General features: G+C 41.9%; 1 protein-coding gene across 7 annotated transcripts in view; it reads right to left on the bottom strand.

Annotated features, from left to right (window-relative positions):
• The window catches only part of BDP1 (B double prime 1, subunit of RNA polymerase III transcription initiation factor IIIB), a 91853-nt gene that overhangs the window by 27678 nt on the left and 40120 nt on the right, over positions 1-24055 (bottom strand). For all 7 annotated transcript variants that reach the window (XM_039545314.1, XM_039545313.1, XM_039545311.1 and 4 more), the window contains 10 exons: positions 17582-17801; positions 16524-16660; positions 14432-14639; positions 13431-13615; positions 11718-11937; positions 8965-9179; positions 7906-8290; positions 4241-4366; positions 3873-3909; positions 2781-2864 (listed from right to left, as the gene is read on the bottom strand). In XM_039545314.1, the coding sequence (XP_039401248.1) occupies positions 2781-2864; positions 3873-3909; positions 4241-4366; positions 7906-8290; positions 8965-9179; positions 11718-11937; positions 13431-13615; positions 14432-14639; positions 16524-16660; positions 17582-17801 (1817 nt within the window). The remainder of the gene's footprint in view (positions 1-2780; positions 2865-3872; positions 3910-4240; positions 4367-7905; positions 8291-8964; positions 9180-11717; positions 11938-13430; positions 13616-14431; positions 14640-16523; positions 16661-17581; positions 17802-24055) is intronic.

Below are 24055 nucleotides of genomic sequence, written 5' to 3' on the forward strand. Positions count from 1 at the left end.
CCCAGGGTCCTAGCGCCTGCCATACACAAATGGCAAGGCAGGCTGCCCTTACCCTGCCCTTCCACCATAGCCCTGAGCCTCTCCAATGCCCCAAACCCTCAGCCCCAGCCAGAGACCTCATCCCCCTACACCTCCTCCCCCTTCCCACACACCCCTCACCCCTTCCTACGCCCCCACCCCCAGCCCAGAGCCTGCACCCCTCACCCCTTCCTTCACACCCACTTGTAAACGTCCTCCCCCGCCACAAGGCCACATAGCCCCCGCACACAGAATCCCGAAAAGGAGGGATGGCAGGCTTCGTTGAAACAACCAGTCCGGCAGTGCAGACCGCTCTAGGGGCAGGAGCCTGTCATTCCTCGAGTGTAGAAGCGGTCTGTACATCACTGCACACCCTACCCACCACAGTCTGCGTCCCTGTTTCAACCCTTTAAACGTGAATTCATTAGTAAAGAAAATGTTGTTAGTTAACAATATTCCATTAACTTTATTTTTAAACGTGTGTTGGAAGGGGGGAAACGTGGTGAACGGGGTATGTAACCGCAAAAGAAAGTCAATAGTAACTGAAAGAGGGGAAGGTTCAGATTCTCTGTAAAGAACCTGAACAGTCACAGGTTACCCTGCAACCTGAGGAATCTATCTTTCAAAGCCTCCCAGATGCACAACGCTTCCCGCTGGGCTCTTCTAATTGCACGGGTGTCTGGCTGAGCGTAATCAGCAGCCAGGCGATTTGCCTCAACCTCCCATCCCGCCATAAAGGTCTCCCCCTTGCTCTCACAGAGATTGTGGAGCACACAGCAAGCAGCAATAACAATGGGGATATTGGTTTTGCTGAGATCCGAGCGAGTCAGTAAGCTTCGCCATCTCCCCTTGAGACGTCCGAAAGCACACTCCACCACCATTCTGCACTTGCTCAGCCGGTAGTTGAAGAGTTCCTTGTCGCTGTTCAAGGCGCCTGTATAGGGCTTCATGAGCCAGCGCATTAGCGGGTAGGCTGGGTCCCCGAAGATCACTATAGGCATCTCCATATCCCCAACACTTATTTTGTGGTCCGGGAAGAAACTACCTTCCTGCAGGCGTCTAAACAGACCAGAGTTCCTGAAAACACGCGCGTCATGAACCTTGCCCGGCCACCCGATGTTGATGTTGGTAAAGCGTCCCCTATGGTCCACCAGTGCTTGCAGCACCATTGAAAAGTAGCCCTTTCGGTTAATATACTGGCTGGCCTGGTGGGCTGGTCCCAGGATAGGGATGTGAGTCCCATCTATAGCCCCACCGCAGTTTGGGAATCCCATCGCGGCGAAGCCATCTATGATGACCTGGACGTTTCCCAGGGTCACTACCTTCGAGAGCAGGAGCTCAACGATTGCGTTGGCTACTTGCATCACAGCAACCCCCACGGTAGATTTGCCCACGCCAAAGTGGTTCGCTACTGACCGGTAGCTGTCTGGCGTGGCAAGTTTCCAGAGGGCTATGGCCACTCGCTTCTGCACACTCAGGGCTGCTCGCATGCGGGTGTCCTTGTGCTTCAGGGCAGGGGACAGCAAATCACACAGTTCAAGGAAAGTGCCCTTACGCATCCTGAAGTTTCGCAGCCACTGTGATTCATCCCAGACCTGCAGCACTATGCGGTCCCACCAGTCCGTGCTTGTTTCCCGGGCCCAGAATCGCCGTCCCATAGCATGAACGTGACCCATTGCCACCATGATCTCCATGGCGCGGGATCCCGTGCTTTGTGAGAGGTCTGTGCCACTCTGAGACTTCATGTCCTCACCGCGCTGCCGGAGCCTCCTCGCCCGATTTCTCAGCATCTGACTGTTGAAGAGGTGTACGATAAGGTGCGAGGAGTTGACAACGGCCATAAGTGCAGCGATGATTGCAGCGGGCTCCATGATCGCAGTGGAGTGCTGTGGCGTCCGCGCTGTCACTAACAGGAAAAGTGCGCAAACTGATTTCCCGCCGGCGGGAGTGACGGTGGAATGCTGACAGTTACCCAAGACCACCCTCGACACAGTTTTCCCCCCAGCATGCATTGGGGGGAAATCCCAGAATTCCAATGGGCAGCAGGGAGTGCGGGAACTGTGGGATAGCTTCCCACAGTGCACCGCTTCCAATTTCGACGCTTGCCCCGTTAGTGTGGACTCACAAAGTCGAATTAGTGTCCTTACTGTGGACACACAAATTCGACTTCATAAGGTCGATTCTACAAATTCGACTTAAGTTGATTCCAACTACTCTTGTAATGTAGACATACCCTTAGACAAATTTTTAATCATAACATGAGTCATCTGTGTGTGTGGTGGCATGAATACTTTATTAGCCTGAGTTTGAAGTAACTGTAGTACACAGCAGTGAACATATCCACATACACACCTGCAAAGTCCTTCTTAGCAGTACAAACAGAGGACAGCAGAGAAAAAAGGTGCTGAATGCCCATTATGTACAAGAGTCATACTGCCGATATGAAATGAGTTGATCAGGGCATGTATTCCATGTGGTGAGGTACATATCTTTTGCTGAAAAAGAGCTCTACGCACCTCTGGCAAGCACGTAATTAAGTTGGCAGTATTTTGGCTGGGGCTGGACCATTTTACCTTGCTAGACAGTGAATCATGGCCCAATAAATCCTCCTCTCTTTCATACTGAACACAAAGAAGGAATCCACACTTGCTGCTATAGTGACAGGATATGAAGGAAGGGTCATTATGACCTCTACCCAAACCCCAACCCACAAGTGAACCCATGAGACACACGGAAGGATTTGGCAAATAAATAAATCATACCTTGAGTGCTTATTTTTAACTGAAACATTGGATCTCCCATTGCAAGTAATGTCATTGCAGCTTCAGTGCTTCCATCATTAATCCCTGCAAAATTGTTCACATACATGTAAAATCACAAGCACAGTCATTTCCTTAGAAGTTTAACTAAAACATGATCAAAAAGCAGATGTTACTGTCTCTGCTAAACTGAAACAAAACATTTTTTTAATATGTTTCCTCTTGGGAATTCCAGATACTAGTAGCAATACTTAACACACATAGGGTCATCCATTAAACTAAAGGTGTTCTACAAACACTGAGTAAGCAGAAGTATTCCCATTTTATAGAGAGGGAAACAAATGGACAGAGGAAGCAATTTGCTCAAGTCACACAGACGTTTGGGTCTGGACTCCTCATTTCTGTGTCCTATCCACTGGATGACAGTACCTCCTTCTTTCATCTTCCACTACTTGGTAACATAGGATACAACATTTCTGTGTTTCAAAGTCATCACACTGAAATAAGCCCATAAACCCCAGTAGGGTTTTGCCTCTTCACTGAAAATGTTATTTTCCTTTAAACAAAGCCATCTCTTAGCAAAGTTTCAAAATGCAATTCAAAAAACCAATGGATCAGTTGGGGCTTTTTGCAATGAGTCCCATGTACGGGGAAATAATAGTGGTGCCCTAGGAGCAGACCAGGAAGCAATTTCTGACTCTGTCATGATGTTTCCCTGTTTCCCCCATAGTATGTGCTGGCTGGCAAGTCTGCAAGAGGGATGGTGATTGGTACCAGAGCCATGGATTTGCCCATTTCTGTACCTTCCAGGCATTGTTTCAAGCCCCTGAAAAGGCTGTTTTTCTTCTAGCACAACAACCCACCGTATGGATAACCAGTGCATGGGAGTGAGTGGGCACAGGACACCCACAATCTGGATGTAAACCAACAGCCTTGTAAGTCTTGGTCTGTCTGATGGACCTCACTGAAGAAGTAGTCAGTTAGCACAGCTCCTCCAAAACTATGTATAAGACCTCATCAACTCAGGGTTGGCTGGCTGGCTTGGTCTATGTCAAGACAGAGGGCCATCCAAAAATAAGTTTCTCTTGTATTTACCTGTGTCAGTCTCTGGATTTTCATGTGTAGTCACTTCCTTGAAGAAAAGACATAAATGATCTGTCAAATACAGCCAAAATCCCAAATAAAATTAATCTGCAATTTCAATTTAGTCCCCAATGGCCAATTCTTTACTGCAAAGTTCAGCATGAGCAATCTGCTCTGATTGAATGGGGTTGTACAGCATCAACATTGGACTGACAAAGCCATCTAAAGAAAACTTGCACACTTCCTGCTCATGCCATGCCCGTCTATTATACTATACTATGCCATACTATTACTATCTTACATGTAATCTGATGTTTAACACTATAAAAATTAGACATACTATATAACCATAAGCATATTACTAAAAAAGGAATGCTTACAATTTGTGAGGCATTCAGATTTTCATCTCTCTGCATCACAGGCTGGACAACCACATTTAAATCATGAGACAAATATTCAACAGTAGTAATGCCGGGCACATCTGGGACATTCACAGATATTTCAAGCTGCAAAAATCAAAGTTATTCCTATTTATTCAAAAAAGAAAGCTGTCTAAAACTTGCAGGAACACATGAGAAAATGGCTGTATATGCACATGATGTAATACTATTTTCTTCTAAACCAAATATTCAAATTAGTATCTAAAAGTAATCTATGATTTTGGGAAAGTGTCTGGATTTAAAGTAAAATATGCCAAATCTGAAATGCTAGCTGCAAATTTGCCAGACTCTGAAAAGTCATTCCTCCAGAAAACACTTGGGTACAAATGGGCAACAAATTCTACAAGATACCTGTGAATTCAAATCTCAAATAACCTAGAAGAGCTCTATGATTTCAATGTCAAATCACATCATCAGCAAATGACAAAAGATCTGGGATGCTGGTGGAAGTATACAATTTCTTGGTTGGGAAAAACAGCCAAAGAGAAAATGAACATTTTGCCAATAGTCTCTTTCTTGTTTCAAAATCTTTCAGAGATTATCTCAGATAAAACCCTAGCAGGAATACAAAGGATGTTAGAATTGATATGAAATAAGAAAAGATCAAGAGGACACCCACATCCCAGGTGAGTACCAGGTTCAAGTCCCTGATCTGAATCAATTCAGACTGTTCAAAAATTCAGTGCATGGACTTGAACTCGACAACGTATTAAATATGGATGTAGGAGACACAGGTTCCAGTCCCTGCTCTGAATCAGGCTATTCAGGGGGTGGGTCTATCACTAATCCTGCATCTGAGAAACCTTCCTGACAAAAAAAAAAAGTTTTCCCAAAACTAATACAATTCCTCAAAAAGTTTCAGTTTTGATATATCAGCATTTTCCAACCAAAAAAAAACCCATTTAGTTGAAAAATTCCTAACCCACTGGAATTTACCAGTTGACTTGAAAGGGAAAAATACTGTTATGAGCTGGATGAAACTTGTTATGGACTGAGTAAAACCTTTGTCGAAACTGATGCATGCACCCACTCTTCACTTAAGATAAGTGTTTCTTACAACTACGGGACCACACCTAAAACAAGACCTAATAGAAACAAGCAAAATGTGGGCAAGGGGGGGTTCCACTGGACATTGTGTCCAGGTGGGTGGGTGAGATGGGGTGGTGGAAAGGCAGAATGCACAGAAACTGAGGGTATGTCTACGCAGCTGATGTTAAAGCACTACCGCAGCAGCACTTGAATGTGGCTGGGTAGTTGCGGCTCCAGCACTGGGAGAGACCACCCTTACAAGGGGAATAGCTCCCAGCACTAGGAGCACAGCTCCCAGCACTGTAGCACTATCTACATTGCCACTTTACGGCGCTGAAACTTGCATTGCTCAGGGGTGTGTTTTTTCACACCATGTTCAGAAGAACAGGAATTTGTGCATTCTCTGTAAATAAACAAGACTGCATAAAAAAAATACCCCAAATCAATTTGTACTCCAAAATGGAACATTCTTCAGGCCCCAAAACTTTGACTAGTTCATTGAATTGATAAGGAGCAACAGTACTATGTATTATAGGTGGAGGTGGTAGAACTATCTATTATTAAGACTGTCCAAAATTTCCCATTATAAGATCCGGTTTTCAGTGGCTTATAACTCTGCTAAACTTAACTGTTCCAGCTGAAATTTTCCATGCTAGGTGCCTGCCCCAGGCTGAAATTTATTTAGATTTTTCAGGCTTCTGAATTATTTTTTCTGACATTTCAGAGAATGAGATTTGGGAAAAAACACAGTTTTGACAGGTTAAAAAAATAACCATTTTGTTGAGAAGCACTTATACCGCCACACTTTGAAGCAGGGATTTGAAATTTGGCAATGATTGCCTTTGAGTCAGGGAAAGGCTTTTTGCTGTTGTACTGAAAACCTGCTCAATTTGGCCAAGCTATAAACTTAAGAAAAATTTCCATCTGCACAGGCTCAGTAAACACTTGCTAGAATCTGGCAGTTAATTTCTCTGAATGTTCTGGCTGCACTGAGCATGCTCCATCCCCTCAGAGTTTTGTGCGCCAACCGGACCGTACATCCACCATCCCCACAAAGCAGCTGGGAATGCTCCAGCCCAGTGTTGCAGGGACTGAGCAGGGCTCTCTCTGCAATTGCTTCTCTGGGCTACACAACTGAGAGCTAAGAGAGTCTCTCCTATGCTCTTACTGCTCCTACTCCCAGGCAACTTGGAGAAGGAAACAGTCTGACTTGAATGAAGAGGGAAAAAGTCAGAGTGGTGGTTTATTTTTTGTGAGTCTTTTTTTTGGAAGGAGGGTGGGGGTGCAAGAAGCCGAGGAAGTGAGGGGAAGAAGACTTGACTTGCAGAGCAAAACGATTGGCAGCTGTGGTGGAAAGATGACTGACTGGGAGAAGGAGCTGGGGTCAAGTCTGGGAGTGGCTGGGCAAGGAACCTGGGACCAGGACAAGGAGCAAGGGAGCAAGACTGGAAACTGAGCAAAGAGACTAGGATGAAGAGCCAGGGGAGGAGGAGAAACAGAACTGAGATAAGGACAGTGTGGAGGGGACAACTAGAAGTGGTCAGTGAGGGAGTGGGGCAGAAAGGTCCATGACCACAGGAGCACACTTCCCTCCAGAACCTAGAATGGAACAAAAAGATTCCTGAGTCTCAACATTCTTCTACTGTCATTAAGTACACATGAAACCCAGTGGCAAAGTGTCTCTGTGTAATCTCCCTCTAGTGGCTGGTCCGCAGAGGATGACAGCTTATTACTGCTACTAGTTACTCTTAGCTCAAGTGGCAGAGAGCTATGATGTGGCTCTAAAGGTTCCAACCCAGCTCATGACCCATGTGAGTGTCAATGGTTTGACATGATAGAATTTGTTTTCTGTTTTTGTTTTGTTTTTGTTTTTTCTCCAAAAGCCTAGAAAAAATAATATGTGGTCATGTAATTAAAGATGATTATGGTGAACTTACTCAAGGGGCCCGAATTCAGACTGCACAGGCAACTTTAATTCTAGCATTTTCTAATTTTGGGTGCTTCACTTTGCAACCTTAACATTCTTTTAACAGTTTTTTTGAGTGCAATACATACATTAATTAGAATGTAAATATGTATAATGTCATGAGACAAGATTGTTCTGGTCAGGTATGTTTCTTGAGAAAGCAAACAGAAGAACACAGGTTGCTCTGATTCTGACAAACATGAAATTGAAATGTTTGCATCCATCCTGTCTTAGGCCGTGAGCTTGCAATGTACTCTCCAAAGGTGGATTCCTGTGCTCACAGAAACCCCCACTGAATGAAACAGGACTCACCCAGAGCCTCCCACACAATACTCATTGCAGGACCGGGCTTTAGGCTAAGCTCCTTGAGCAGCCTGTGCATCTCGTCCAGAACCAAGAACACATGCCACAAATATTAATTCCACTCCACCACCAGTCCATTTGTCAATTAAACAAAACAGAAAAACTGCAGACCCACAACACGTTTGTAAAATACAGTGCTATTGTTACTACAACTCAAGCGAAGGCAAGTGTGAGAAAAGCTGGTGGCAAAAGGAAAGACTACACTCTAAAACACCAGACCTCTACAAAAGAAGTCAACATGTCATACCTCTTCCATGGTTTCCTCAATCTGGACAGGAATAGGTTTTGGAGATCGGAGACCTACAGGAACAAACACTGGAGCTTTGTTTACTTCTTCTGGTGAAAAACATTCATCTTCATCATCCAGCTCAAATTCATCTGCATCATCTTCATCCTCCTCCTGAGAAGCCCGGAGGGTCACCAAGGTTACCTTTGAATTCCCATGTTCTTTCCCAGATCTCTTGCTGTGGGCCTTTTTCAAGCCTTTGCCTTTGGTGATATTTGGTTTAATCTTTCGACGTGGTTTTCCCTTTTCACAGCGATCAACTTCACATTCAGAGGCAGAAGAAGTTCTTAGCTCAGATACACGTTTTGGCAGGCCTGCCTGTTCAGATGCCCTTCTAGATTGCCTTCTAAATGGATATAAAAAAATAAATGCACTTTTTAGTAAAGTAGCAATATTAAACATAAAAAGGAATTAATGTTACACTCACAGTGAACTCACGTGGTAATTGGGATTATGACCAGCGTTGAGACATAATAATTAATCACGATCATACACTGGGAAAAATAAAATCAGTACTTCCATCTGTCAGCATTCCCATTCCTTTGTGAACGTTCAAAGTACTGATATTGTATTGTGGATATAATTAGTTTCCTTATCTTTTAACTTCAGGCAGAAATTCTGGAAAACTGTGCTGTGCAGTGAAATTTAAAGGACCTGGTCATTTATGGCAGTAGCGAGGAGGGGATTGTTTCCTTTTTAGTTTGGAGAATCAAAAGTGTGCGCGCGCATGTGTATTTTACAATCTTGAACCCTTCAGCAGGCAGCTTAGTCAAGAAAGAGCCTATTCTCCACACTGACTTTGCAGGAGAAAGACTCAAGAATAGTTGGGTGACAGAAGTGGTCAAGAGTTTTAAGATGAGAATTCCAGCCATGAACAAACATCTGGAGAGTAGGTATGAGCGCACATGCCCATATACCCCCATCCACCCCACATCGGAAGAGTGGTCAGACAGAAAAAGTGAGAAACTTAACTATGGGCTCTTAGTTGGACTAGTATTATTAAACCCTTAGTTACTTCACCTTATCAGTTTGTCTGAGGTCTTCTCCTGAGCATAAAGAAGCTGAGAATCTTCTTGTTCTATTTGACTTTCACTCTCCGACAATCTCTCTGGAGACTGGAATTTACAGGACTGCCTGCTCCTTTTAGGAGGCACTGCCTCAATACTGTCTGCAGACTCCTTTTTCCATGAATCCTCTGAGGAGGATGCAACTTCCACTAAGTTACCAGATGTGTGCTAAATAGACATGAAGACAATGACTGCCAAAGTAAGTTTATATTTGATAGTGGACAATGCTATACTAATAGTATTAAGAGTTTTCCGTTATCTCTAACTGGATCCCTTTAAAAAAAAAAAAAAAGCATTAGTCAAATTCTTGAACACAATCCAAAACTGTGACCTCTGCTTCTTTCTTAGACAACCTTTTTCTAAGCTAACCTGGCTGCCCAGCTGAACCAGAAGAGCACTTGAAATAACTATTGACTACTGCTCCCAGTTGTGTTTTGGGTTTTTTTGTACAGCAGTATAACCCTTCATACTCAACTTCCTGTTACTGCTGCTAATGGCCACACCTGTGGTGGCCATGCCTAACTACAACAATCACCAGGAAGATCGACACTCAGGGCCTATACACTTTCTAGATTAGGGGTCAGCAACCTTTCAGAAGTGGTGTGCTGAGTCTTCATTTATTCACTCTGATTTAAGGTTTTGCGTGCCAGTAATACATTTTAACATTTTTAGAAGGTCTCTTTCTATATGTCTATAGTATATAACTAAACTATTGTATGTAAAGTAAATAAGGTTTTTAAAATGTTTAAGAAGCTTCATTTAAAATTAAATTAAAATGCAGAGCCCCCCGGACTGGTGGCCAGGACCTGGGCAGTGTGCGTGCCACTGAAAATCAGCTTGCGTGCCAAAGGTTACCTACCCCTGTTCTAGCTCCACTTAAGAGGAGGAAACTGCTTGTATCTTCTGACAAAGCAAAGACAGTGGGATTAGGAGAATGAAGGATGGTTTCTCGGCCCTTGCATGAACTGAAGAGAGAATGCTGCAGCAATTTAGATGAAGTGGCTTAAACAGAACAGTAGAATCGCAGAAACAGAGGGCTGGAAGGGACCTCATGAAATCATCAGGCCTAGCCCCCTATAAAGGGGCAAGGCCAAGTAAACCTAGACCATCCCTGACAGGTATTTGTCCAAAAACTGTTCTTAAACTCCTCCACTGATGGGGATTCCCTTGGAAGCCTGGTTAATATCTGGAATACCTTGATAGTTAAAAAGTTTCTACTAATATCTAACCTAAATCTCCCTGGCTGCAGATTAAGTCCGTTACTTTTGGTCTTATGTTCAGTGGCATGGAGAACAAATGATCACAGTCCTCTATTACAGCACTTAACATATTTGAAGACTTATCAGGTTCCCCCTCAGTCTTCTTTTCTGAAGACTAAACATGTCCATTTTTTGTTTGTTTGTTTGAAAACCTTTCCTCATTCAGACATACCAGAAAGTTTGCCCAGAGCAGAGAGATCCCTACATTAAATGGCCCCTCCTAGCATTTTGTTGTTGCTGTTTCCTTCAGGAGCTCTGCTGACATAGAACCCATGAACTTGTTCTTCTGAGATGATGGCAAAAACCCATTGAAGTTCCCTAAGAAACCTTTACCATAAAACCCAGAAAATTATTAGGAGGTGAAAGAATAATCTTCACTTTATCCAGTAAGTCACAATCTCAATTAGTCATTGGTTGGTTCAGTTCAGTAAGAACATCTCACTTTTTAAACATGTATCAGTAATTGTACTTCATCACCTACGGGCCTTTGGCTGGAATAATTTACAGGCCCAAAATATTTAGTGAATCTGTCAGACAGCAGGGCTTTTCCTCAGCTTGCTAAGGACTCACTGCCATGCCCACAGTCTCTTTTAACACAGTTTTATTGTCCAAATGTATTGAAACAGTCCCGCACTCAGCTCACCCTTTACATCTCAGGCTCTCACCGTCTCCCATCCCAGGGGACTCTAGCAATTCTGCTGCTCCTGCTTCCTAGCTCTCTCAGCCAGTTTGACACCCATCCCCCCCCGATCTCTCACTGACCTTTATAGACCCAGATGCAGCCCTGCCCCCTTAATTGGCCCAACTGGCACAGAGGCACCGGACCTATTTCAGTTACAAGGGCAAGCCATGCTGTGACAGAACCATATACTGAGGAGGAAATAAAAAAAGTCTAAGTTGTACATTGCAGACAACAGAAATAGAGCGAAGCCTCCTATGTCAGCTCAGTGCTATCCCAGAAATTAAAATAAAAAATAAAAGCCTTAACAGGTTGCCTAAATTATGTAGTTCCACATTCACTAATATTTAATATATAAGCCACAAAAGACCTTGTGTGCATACGTACAGATTTTAAGCAGTTGTGGTTATGAACAGCTGCCTTTATTTGTATTGTTCAGTGTGTAAAGGACACTTGTTTACATTTGCAGGTAATGAAATTATGGAATATTTAAGTGAACGAAGTCACTGATGGCAAATCAAAATGTAGTGCAGTAAAATATAAAAGATGAAACATTTTCTTTTAAAATACTTCTAAACTATTTAGGCTTTGTGCTCATTATTTCTACATCAATTCACCACTGGCAATGAGATTCAAAGAACTAATTTAACCTCTGCTATCCAGAAAGTAGATTCTGCAAATCTGTAGGTCATAAGAAGAAGAAAGCAGAAGAAAAGAATTCATTCACTGACATAATAGGCTGACCTAGATCTAATGTTCAGTACTTACCAGTAATGAGGTTAGGTTTTCTGATTTTTTACCACATGATACCAGACCATCTTCCGTATTTCTAGCTTCAGTCTTTTCCTCAGTTGTGTTTTCTCCCTCTTCAAGGGCTTCTTTCTTTCTTGTTGCTCTAACTAGGTTTGGCTTTGGCCTCTGTAAATGGCCCCTCACTAGCTGTGCAGATTTTATAGCACTTGGTTTATTTTCTTCTCCACAACTGGATCTAGGAAAATATTATGATTGTACATATTAGTAGTTACCGACCATTAAAATATCTTTTGCAAATCTACTGTACTAGCCTAACTATATGTAACATCTGCCCAATGTGAACCAGGAAAAAAAACAAAAAAAAAAAAAAGTCGACTCCCCTAAAGGTTCATCGCATACAGTATTTTAAGAAGTCCACTCAGGGGAAAAGGAAAATATGAAAAGGGAAATTGCCTGCACATCATTTTCAGTGGTGGATGTTTCAGTTTTCTTTGTGGCAGTACTGGCTCTTTTGTGTGCAAGTGGAATATTTGGGGGGGGGGGGGTGGAGCAGGAGAGGACAAGTCACTGTGGGCTCAAGGTGCCCAAAGCTAACCCGAGTGCAAGTCAAGATTGTTTTTTTTCCCCGAACAAATAGACAGCGGATTAAAAGATGTCCTATTATCATCATTTGTTTCTCTTGGGACAGAAGAGGGGAAGTCTTCTCTGATACTAGGGTATTGGTAATGAAGAGTCTGAACTTATTCCATAAAATTGATTTGATGGTTCTGAAGATTGGAAAGTTTCTGCAAGTAGAAAAAGAAAGAATCCAAGGTCTGGCCAAATTAATACAGAGGTACGCGTTACTGACGTAGAGAAAAATCTCATCTTGGCATGATGCACTGTCTAATGACTTAAAGCAAACAACACTAGCCAGTGGAGTAATTTATGGCAAACAGAAGCAGGATAACATTGCAGGAATTCAGAATGTAATCAAATCAGGTCATGAGAAATCTGATGAACTGGATAAAATGAAGGGTTGGCATTCATCCCTACCTCTGATTTTGTTGCTTTCACTATGGCCAAGAGGCTGCCAAGAAGTGGTCCTTCAGTCTGGCTATATTAAGAACTATACAGATTACAAATGACTCTTCAAACACAAGGAATAAATCTTTAAACTAGTCAAGGAGGTTGGCAAAATTAAGATAATAGCAATGGTAGCAGATGTCAGGGCTTTGTAGGTCAACTTCCCACAAGAGAAGAAATAAGTTAATCTGGATATAGCATGAATACAACTTGTTCATTTTATACATACACAGTCCTTGATCAGAGGTGGGCACAAATGGCATGCAGACAGTCCCAACTTTCAAAGGCCTAAGCCTAAACATCCATGCCTGATTCCCACAGAATAACAATGCCTCAAAAGTGGACTAGTTAGTGACACTGAGGCAGAGAATAAACTCCCTTGCTGCTTGCCACAGCTCCATCAAAGGGACACATACAGGGAAAAAACAAACAAAACCAAAGCTAAATAATATTATCAGGGCATTTTCTTCCAAGATTAAAAATGTGCTCGCACAGAAAGAAAACAAACTTTAAGACTATGTAATGGTGCCACCTGGTGACTCCTGCCATAACAAAAGTTATATATTACTGATAAAACTTTATAATACTTACAGTTTTTAAAATGTGAATGGATTAGTACAACAGTGTTTTAAAGACCATTCATTTATGAAATATGAACATTACCTTTCAGAATAATTCGGAAACCTGCTCTCAACATCTGTAGACATACAACTCATTCTTTGATCTCTCTGATTGTTGCAGCTGAAAGATTTCTCAAGGGAGCAAAGTTTTTCTGATTGAATGCTTCTTGTTGGTGAGGTGACCCCACAGGAATCTGAACCATCTTTTTGGGCCAAATCCACTTCAGCCTTTAATTTATTTTAGAATAGCAAAAATATTAATATTAATTATGATATTTTTAAAGAATAAAAAAGCATTCAGAGTTATTAACCATACATTAATCCCAATCAGAACTTCTTTCTAAAGGCTTTAAGCATCCTATGGTAACTAGTCATTGCTGCTATTCCTTCAATAAAGACAAGGCAACATCTAGGACGGGGTTCTCAAACTGGGGGTCATGACCCCTCAGGGGTTTGTGAGGTCATTACATGGGGGTTGCAAGCTGTCAGCCTCCACTTCCAAACCCCACTTCGCCTCCAGCATTTATAATTGTGTTAAATATTTTTTTAAATGTGTTTTTGATGTATAAGGGGGGGTAGGGGTCGCACTCAGAAGCTTGCTGTATGAAAGGGGTCACCAATACAGAAGTTGGAGAACCACAGCGGAAGATAAAAAACATCCAGTACTCTCCTTTTTGATCAGTTACTAGAGGTCTCCAAATGAAAACATGGCAACAACAAACAATCTGTAGTGCATTTAAAATGCCTGTGCATTCTAAACATCGAATGTCACGAAAATATCTGAAATTTCAAAATGTCTTTAGTTTTTACGTAAAGAAACAGGATAAATCTTACCATTTGCTTAATAAACATCTAGGCATTTGTTCTGTTTTCCTGAGTGGTTTATATTAAATTGTAAGTATCACGCATAAGGATACAAAAAGGATTTAATTCATGCCTAGTATGTGGGTTTATTAGCCTACTTAAGCACTTTCTTCATAAAAGCTGCAGGTAAAAGACGGGTATCAATAAGCATAAACCAAAAGATCTCAGTAAAATTCTCACTTCTGGAGAGAGATGTACATCAGAATCCCTATGTGGTAAAGGGCTCTCCTCTGCTTTTCCTGTTTCCCCTTCAACTGGAGCCGTAACTTTTTCTTCCACTGGCTCTTCTTTCTTGCCATATGCCCTTCCCAGGTTTGGTCTAGCCCTCTGGAACCAACTCCTCATTAGCTGTGCTGGTTTGATAGCACATGGCTTATCTTCTTGGGAACTGGATTTTTCAGTGCCAATGATTTAAAAACAGAAAATGTCACATGGTTACAATTAATGGAACCTGTTACTGTACCCATTAATAGATTTTTTTTAAATCAATACTTATACAAAAAAGAGTTACACATTTTTTCATGCTGTGCCTTTTGGTTTAAGATCAGGAAAATGTGCTTCTTTAGTATTTAGAGTTTCCAGTTTTCAGCATTTGGGGAGTAACATAGCCAAAGCCCAGTGTCAAGATTTTTCTGATTATTATTTTTCTGCTGTGTCTCATACACATCACTACTGGCTATTTTCATACTAGTAGGAAATAGCCCAAGCCAGAAAGAAGCAGTGTGAAGGGGATCAACAAATTCTGGCTTTCTAGATACCTAATTTCCAGAATTTAAATATTTAAATCCTGGCTACGCTTGTGTGACAATACTTCTACCTGAACATATCAGTTATATGCAAACCCTTTTTTGATTCTAAGGGTTATGGGTGAGAAGGCATCATAACTTGGTCTTAAATTGTGACGCTAACAATACTTCATGTTAATTCATAATGTCTACTAACAACATTAAATTGCAACTGTAAGTAGAAACTAACAACAAAAGTGTGCCCTTTACATCTTATTTTCAAATTAAGACACATAACGAATCCACGTATTGCTCCTGTGATGAGAAAGGTTGCAATATTGCCAATAAAAATTTAGAGTGTTTGAAATGTGCAATGATTTAAAAAGCACCACAACGAAACAAGCACTCCAAAATTTATTTTGTTAGTCCAATCCCTTTGCTTGTAATTGGCCAGGATTTAAGAACCCCAATACCTAAGGTTAATTAGTGCCCTGTTATTTCATTTTTAATATACAGGTGCATCAATAACAAGAAGGGAAAGTGAGGGCATTTCATTATAGCTACTCTGGTTCCAGTGGTACTCAGATTAGGTTTTTAATCTTTCTGAATTTCTTATAAATATAAGAGAAGAGGTAACAAAGGAGTAAAAATTAAGGGCAGGAGCAAGATATTTGAAAGATGGTGCGTCTCTAGAATCCCACCATTACTACTTTACTTCCCTCTCCTCTCCCCCAATCAAGACACATGTGTCAAGCCAATAGATTCCCCTTGCCTGTGGGTGCTAGAAATATGTGACTTCCTCTGGAATCCCCAAAAGGAACAGCCACATGCATTGTTCCCTGGCTCCAAGGATAGAATATGTTGCCTTGCAAATGCTGGCAAAGGCTAAGAAGTTGTTTTAAAGAATTAGTGTTTCTGCAATGTTAAAAAAGTTTGTAGAATTTCTTGTGGTTTGAAAAAAGATCTATTTAAAGAGAGTATTTTTGGAGGTACTCTTTTTCTATAAAAGAGGCATAAAATTGTTGGATATCTAGCTATTTTAGTTATATATGTAATCAGGAACTTGAATTTTTCTGTTGCTAGCAACACTAATATCACCAGGGAAACCAGTAACCAAATACATATTGAGTACTTGCATTCACCTAGACTAATAACATAAGAATACATTGGGTCAGAGGAAACAAATAAGGACTTTGCCATTAACAATACTGGAAATCTTATATGAAAAACATGCAAGTATTAATGTATTAGATATTTATATGCATTTGGAAAAAACTACCTCCAGGAAGACAAAACTTGGTAGGAAAGAACTTTGAATTCAAATATATTCAAGACAGCCCCACAGAGAAACAATATCAAGCACCTGGGCTCAACTAAAGAAAGCCATAGAGTGAAAATGTTAGATGCTAGCACTGAAATAAAGGACCAGAGAGAATTGGAAAACATTGGGAAGAAAGGTACTGATACATACACAGGGATCTCATTTGTACAATAGGTAAATGTTTGCATGAAAAGCTTTCAAACTTGTTTCCTAAAATTCAACTCACCTGCTTTGTTCATCTAACACATTTTGGTAAACATCAGGCACTGGAGAGTCTCTTTCTGGTGTCTGTTTCTCACAACCCAACAACTTATCTCCTGAAGCTTCAGAAGACACAGCTTCATTTTCACCCTTTGACTTGTGCTGAAAATATAACTATCATCATGTACAGCAAACAAGTACTAAAATGTCCCATGTTTTAAAATAGGATTGCATTTTATAAGGTTCTCTCTGTAAATATGAAAATCAAAACTATTTGAGCATGTAATTCCATTAATGGGCAGGCAGAAAAACCATCATAGGACAGAATTTTAAAATCTGAGTGCTCACAGGTAGGCATCTAAATCCATATTTAGGCACTTTAGGGGATTTAAGAGCTTAACTACAGACACCCAAGTTTGAAAGTTTTCGGCATGCTGTTTTACACTTAGTGCCTTTCAGAGTATTTCATTGCAAGTTATAAAACCTAAGAATCAGTAAATAAAATGATGCTAAATATCCTTTACTTTACAGATGCTTAAACAGAGGTGGGAAGGTGCTAAGTGACTTGCCTAAGGTTACCCAGCTTATGGTAAAGTAAGCAAGCATAGTCTTACTTCTATGGCAGAAGTGCTGTGCCACAAAAAGCTTAAAAATAGAATGTAGCTTTGTATGTAAGAACTGATAGTTTTCTGCTGTTCCTTCTTTGCCTCTCTGGCCTCCCTCACTTAGTTTCCCCAACATGGAGTTTATTTAATCAGGAAGGATGATGCAAAACCCTTATTTTTAAGTAGTTGATATGAGCCCAGCTAAGAGTTACTCGATTGTGCCTTATCTTTCCCTCTATTGCAAATCCAACCAAAACCATACCCTTCGTTTTCCATAATAAGGCTTTTATTTATTAAAAATAAATAGATTTTAAAGAGCTCATTGTTGTAATGTCTGTAATAGCTCAACCTTGTAAGGGTTTACCATATTATACCCTCTAAGCTTCAATCTGTTCACTACTTAACTGCTGCATTATACTCCTTTTTGAGAAGTTAAATATTAAATGTCTTGAAGTGGTTTACTTGTACTATAACTTACTACGGTGGAGGGGATGCCAGCAGATTCATCTTTTTGCAGAGCTGATTGCTCAGCTTCAGTCTTTTTTTCAGTTTCATCCTTTTCTGTTGCTCGTGTTTCTCTCTTTCCAACTGCCCTTCCTATGTTTGGCTTGGGCCTCTGGAATCGGCTCCTCACTAGCTGGGCTGGCTGAAGAGAGGCTGGTTTACTTTCTCCTTGAGAGATGTGTTTGCTATGGAGCCTGCGAAAAAAACAACATGATATCTGAAATCTTCTGTAATGCAGAGACATAATACTAGTATTCATAGGTCAGCTACATCTGTATCAATAAAGTCTTTCTGTTCTGTTTTTCTTTAACAGTGCAGATGTTAAATTTTAAACAAATACGATAGCACAGTGGTTCTCAACTGGAGGGCCGTGAACAGGGTTTCAGGGGGCCACCAAGCAGGGCCAGCATTAGACTTGCTGGGGCCCTCAGTAGAAAGCCAAAGCCCCACCGCATAGGGCTGACACCCATGGCCCTGAGCACCGCCACGCGGGCCTGAAGCTGAAGCCTGAGCAATGTAGCTTTGCAGGGGTCCCTGTGGCATGGAGCACCAGGCAATTACCGGGCTTGTTATCCCCTAATGCCGGCCCTGGCTTTTATATGCAGAAAACCAGTTATTGTGGCACAGGTGGGCCGTGGAGTTTTTATAGCATGTTGAGGGGCCTCAGAAAGAAAAAGGTTGTGAACCTCTGCCATAGCAGATAGTAATTTGAACAAAAAATTGCAGTTTCTCCTCACCTCAGCAGAAATTTTGCAGAAGAGCATTAGAGAAGCCTCATTACCTCCTGCATCCATGATAGAATTAAGTTGTCTTAGGTATTAGCTTTGTTTGCAGTGATTTTCTACAGGTCTCCGATAGAAACTCACTAATTTGCTTTTGTGTTATAGCTTAAGTACACCTCAGAAATGGAGGGTGTTCATAAGTCTGAAATGTTCATAACTCTGAACAAAACATTCTGGTTGTTCTTTCAAAAGATTGCAACTGAACATTAACTTAATACAGCTTGAAACTTTATTATGCAGGAAGAAAAATGCTGCTTTTAACCATTTTAATTTAAATGAACAGGAGCGGCTAACGGGAGTTTTCCAAGGGAGTTCTCCAGGGGGAATGTGAGCAGGGGCTAGAACGCAACATTCTGTAAACTTAAAAGCCAAAAACACTCCCTTGATATAAACAAAACAAAACAACAATAAAGGAACCAGCTGCAGGAGTAAAAAGAGAATGCAGGCAGAAGTCCAGCAACAGAGTGGCAGCTACCCAATTTATTGCACCCAATGCAGCATGTATGATTACCTGCCCTTTGGACAGGTGGCATGTGTGTGCATTCGGTGCAAGGAGTTCCTGGCCCTCAGAGACCATGTACGGGCTTCAGAGACCAGAATGGCTGAACTGGAGGAGCTGAGGGAGACAGAAAGGTGCATAGATGAGACTTTCCAGGACACAGTAGAATGGCCCCACCCCCAGTCTGACAGCCTCTGTTCTGTTGAGCAGGATGAAATCCCAGGGGAGGAAAGCATCTAACTGGAGCAGAGGGAAACAATCCCATAGTTGGGACCCTCCTTCCAGATGATGATGTGGTATCCTCTCGCACAGAGGATACCTCTCTGGGGGAGGGAACTCCAGCGATTGGAAAGAGACGGGTATTAGTAATGGGCAATTTGATTATTAGAAACAGAGATAGCTGGGTTTCCAATGGCCGGGAGAACCGTATGGTGATTTGCCTGCCTGGTGCGAAGGTTGCAGATCTCTTGAGACATCCAGATAGACTTATGTGTAGTGCTGGGGAGGAGCCGGTGGTCGTGGTACATGTAGGTACCAATGACATAGGGAAGGATAGGCGCTACTAGGTAGGAGACTAAAATCCAGGACCTCCATGGTAGCATTCTCTGAGATGTTCCCAGTTCCATGCGCAGGGCCAGTTAGACAGGCAGAACTGCAGAGTCTCAATGTGTGAATGAGACGATGGTGAAGGGGTTTAGAATTATTAGGAACTGGGGAAACTTTTGGGAAAGAGGGAGCCTGTACAGGAAGGATGGGCTCTACCTAAACCAAAATGGAACCAGATTGCTGGCACTTAAAGATTAAAAAGGTCATAGAGCAGTTTTTAAATTAAGAGCTGGGGGAAAGCCAACAGCTGCAGAGGAGCACATGATTTAGGTATCCCTTAGGGGAGGATCCATTACAGAAAATCTCTATGTCCTAGTGCAGATGAGAGGATGGAAAATGATAAAATACAAGCAGGGTCTGATCAGAAATAGTCAAATAAAAAAGAGTCCCATTCAATTACATTGTGCAATGGCAGACAGCTAAAAGGAGACAAGTTTTTAAAGTGCTTATATACCAATGCTAGAAGTCTAAATAATAAAATGGGTGAACCAGAGTGCCTTGTATTAAATGAGGATATTGATATAATAGGCATCACAGAAACTTGGATGAGGATAATCAATGGGATACAGTAATAACAGGGTACAAAATATATCAGAAGGACAAAACAGGCTGTGCTGGTGGAGAGAGGCATTATATGGGAAAGAAAGCATAGACTCAAATGAAGAAAAATCGTAAATGAATCAAACTGTACCATAGAATCTCTATGGATAAAAATTCCATGCTCTAATAATAAGAATATAACGGTAGGGATATATTACCAACCACCTGACCAGGATGGTGGTAGTGACAATGAAATGCTCAGGGAGATTAGAGAGGCTATTAAAATAAAAAAATAACAATAATAATGGGCTATTTCAATTATCCCCATATTGACTGGGTACGTCACCTCAGGATGGGATGCAGAGAAAGTTTCTTGACACATTAAATGACTGCTTCTTGGAGCAGCTGGTCCTGGAACCCACCAAAGGAGAGGCAATTCTTGATTTAATCCTAAGTGGAGCACAGGATCTGGTCCAAGAGGTGAATATAGCTGGACCACTTGGTAATAGTGACCATAATATAATTAAATTTAATATCTCTGTGGCAGGAAAAACACCACAACGGCCAACACTGTAGCATTTAATTTCAGAAAGGGGAACTGCACACAAAATGAGGAGGTTAGTTAAACAGAAATTAAAGGTACAGTGCCAAAAGTAAAATCTCTGCAAGATGCGTGGAAACCTTTTAAAGACACCAAAATAGAGGCTCAACTTCAATGTATACCCCAAATTAAAAAAACATAGTAAGAGAACCAAAAAAAGAGCCACCATGGCTAAACAACAAAGTGAAAGAAGCAATGGCAGGAAAAAAAGGCATCCTTTAAAGTGTGGAAGTTAAATTCTAGTGAGGAAAATAGAAAGGTGCATAAACACTGGCAAATGAAGTGTAAAAATACAATTAGGAAGGCCAAAAAAGAATTTGAGGAACAGTTAGTGAAAGACTCAAAAAGTAATAGCAATTTTTTTTTTTTAAGTACATCAGAAGCAGGAAGCCTGCTAAACAACCAGTGGGGCCACTGGATGATCGAGGTGCTAAAGGGGCACTCAAGGACAATAAGGCTATTGCGGAGAAACTAAATGAATTTTTTGCATCGGTCTTCATGGCTAAGGATGTGAGGGAGATTCCCAAACCTAAGCCATTCTTTTTAGGTGACAGATCTCAGGAACTGTCCCAGATTGGGGTATCATTAGAGGAGGTTTTGGAACAAATGATACATTAAACACTAATAAGTCACCAGGACCAGATGGTATTCACCTAACAGTTCTGATGGAACTCAAATGTGAAATTGCAGAACTACTAACTGTCGTCTGTAACCTACCATTTAAGTCAGTTTCTGTACCAGATGACTAGAGGATAGCTAATCTGATGCAAATTTTTAAAAAGGGCTCCAGAGGTGATCTCAGCAATTACAGGCTGGTACCGGGCAAACTGGTGGAAACTAAATTGTCAGACATGTAGATGAGCATAATTTCTCTACTCAGATCCTATGTTACCAGCACTCCCAGCTATCTCCGTGACACCACTGATTTCCTGAGGAAACTACAATGCATTGGTGACCTTCCAGAAAACACCATCCTAGCCACCATGGATGTAGAGGCTCTCTACACAAACATCCCACACACTGATGGAATACAAACTGTCAGGAACAGTATCCCTGATGATGCCACAGCACAACTGGTTGCTGAGCTCTGTGTCTTTATCCTCACACACAACTATTTCAAATTTAATGACAATAAATCTCCAGATCAGTGGCACCGCTATGGGCACCCGCATGGCCCCACAATATGCCAATATTTTTATGGGCGACCTGGAACAACGCTTCCTCAGCTCCCGTCCACTCACGCCCCTTCTCTACCTACGCTACATTGATGACATCTTCATCATCTGGACCCATGGGAAGGAGACTCTGGAAAAATTCCTCCATGATTTCAACAGCTTCCACCCCTCCATCAACCTCAGCCTGGACCTATCTACACGGGAGGTCCACTTCCTAGACACCACGGTGCAAATAAGTGGTGGTCACATTAACACCACCCTATACCGAAAACCTACCGACCGCTATGCCTACCTTCATGCCTCCAGCTTCCATCCCGGGCACACCACAAGATCCATTGTCTACAGCCAAGCACTGAGGTACAACCGTATCTGCTCTAACCCCGCAGACAGAGACCAACACCTAGAAAATCTCCACCAAGCATTCTCAAGACTACAGTACCCACACGAGGAAATAAGGAAACAGATCAACAGAGCCAGATGTGTACCCAGAAGCCTCCTACTGCAAGACAAACCCAAGAAAGAAACCAACAGGACTCCACTGGCCATCACATACAGTCCCCAGCTCAAACCCCTCCAACGCATCATCAGGGATCTACAACCCATCCTGGACAATGATCCCACACTTTCACAGGCCTTGGGTGGCAGGCCAGTCCTTGCCCACAGACAACCTGCCAACCTGAAGCATATTCTCACCAGCAACTGCACACCACACCATAGTAACTCTAGCTCAGGAACCAACCCATGCAACAAACCTCGATGCCAACTCTGCCCACATATCTACACCAGCAACACCATCACAGGACCTAACCAGATCAGCCACACCATCACCAGTTCATTCACCTGCACGTCCACCAATGTAATATATGCCATCATATGCCAGCAATGCCCCTCTGCTATGTACATCGGCCAAACTGGACAGTCTCTAAGGAAAAGGATAAATGGACACAAATCAGACATTAGGAATGGCAATATACAAAAACCTGTAGGAGAACACTTCAACCTCCCTGGCCACACAATAGCAGATTTTAAGGTGGCCATCCTACAGCAAAAAAACTTTAGGACCAGACTTCAAAGAGAAACTGCTGAGCTCCAGTTCATCTGCAAATTTAACACCATCAGCTCAGGACTAAACAAAGACTGTGAATGGTTTGCCAATTACAGAACCAGTTTCTCCTCCCTTGGTTTTCACACTTCAGCTGCTGGAACAGGGCCTCATCCTCCCTGATTGATCTAACCTCGTTATCTCTAGCTTGCTTCTTGCTTGCTTATATATACACACCTGCCCCTGGAAATTTCCACTGCTTGCATCCGAGGAAGTGGGTATTCACCCACGAAAGCTCATGCTGCAAAACGTCTGTTAGTCTATAAGGTGCCACAGGATTCTTTGCTGCTTCTACATAATTTGTTGGGGAAGAGTCAACATGGCTTTTGTAAAGGGAAATCATACCTCACCAATCTACTAGGATTCTTTGAGGGGGGTCAACAAGCATGTGGACAAGGGGGATCCTGTGGATGTAGTGTACTTAGATTTTCAGAAAGCCTTTCACAAGGTCCCTCACCAAAGGCTCTTATAGAAAGTAAGCTGCCACAGGATAAGAGGAAAGGTGCTCTCACGGACTGGTTAAAAGATAGGAAACAGGATAGGTACAAATGATCAGTTTTCAGAATGGAAAAAGGTAAATAGTGGTGTCCCCCAGTGGTCTGTACTAGGACCAGTCCTATTCAACATATTCATAAATGATCTGGAAAATGGGGTAAACAGTGAGGTGGCAAAATTTGCAGATGATACAAAATTATTAAAGATAGTTAAGACCCAGGCAGACAGCGAAGAGCTACAAAAGGATCTCTTAAACTGGGTGACTGGGCAACAAAATGGCAGATGAAATTTATTGTTGATAAATGCAAAGCAATGCACATTGGAAAGCATAATCCCAACTATACATATAAAATGGTGGGGTCTAAATTAGCTGTTACCACTCAAGAAAGATCTTGGAGTCATTGTGGATAGTTCTCTGAAAACCTCCACTCGGTGTGCAGCGGCAGTCAAAAAAGCAAACAGAATGCTGGGAATAATTAAGAAAGGGATAGATAAGAGGACAGAAAATATCATGCTGCCTCTGTATAAATCCATGGTATGCCCACATCTTGAATACTGTGTTCAGATATGGTCGCCACATCTCCAAAAAGATATATTAGAATTGGAGAAGGTTCAGAAAAAGGGCAACAAAAATGATTAGGGGTATGG

This window comes from Mauremys reevesii, linkage group 6, assembly GCF_016161935.1.
Source record: "Mauremys reevesii isolate NIE-2019 linkage group 6, ASM1616193v1, whole genome shotgun sequence".
NCBI classification, from domain to species: domain Eukaryota; kingdom Metazoa; phylum Chordata; order Testudines; family Geoemydidae; genus Mauremys; species Mauremys reevesii.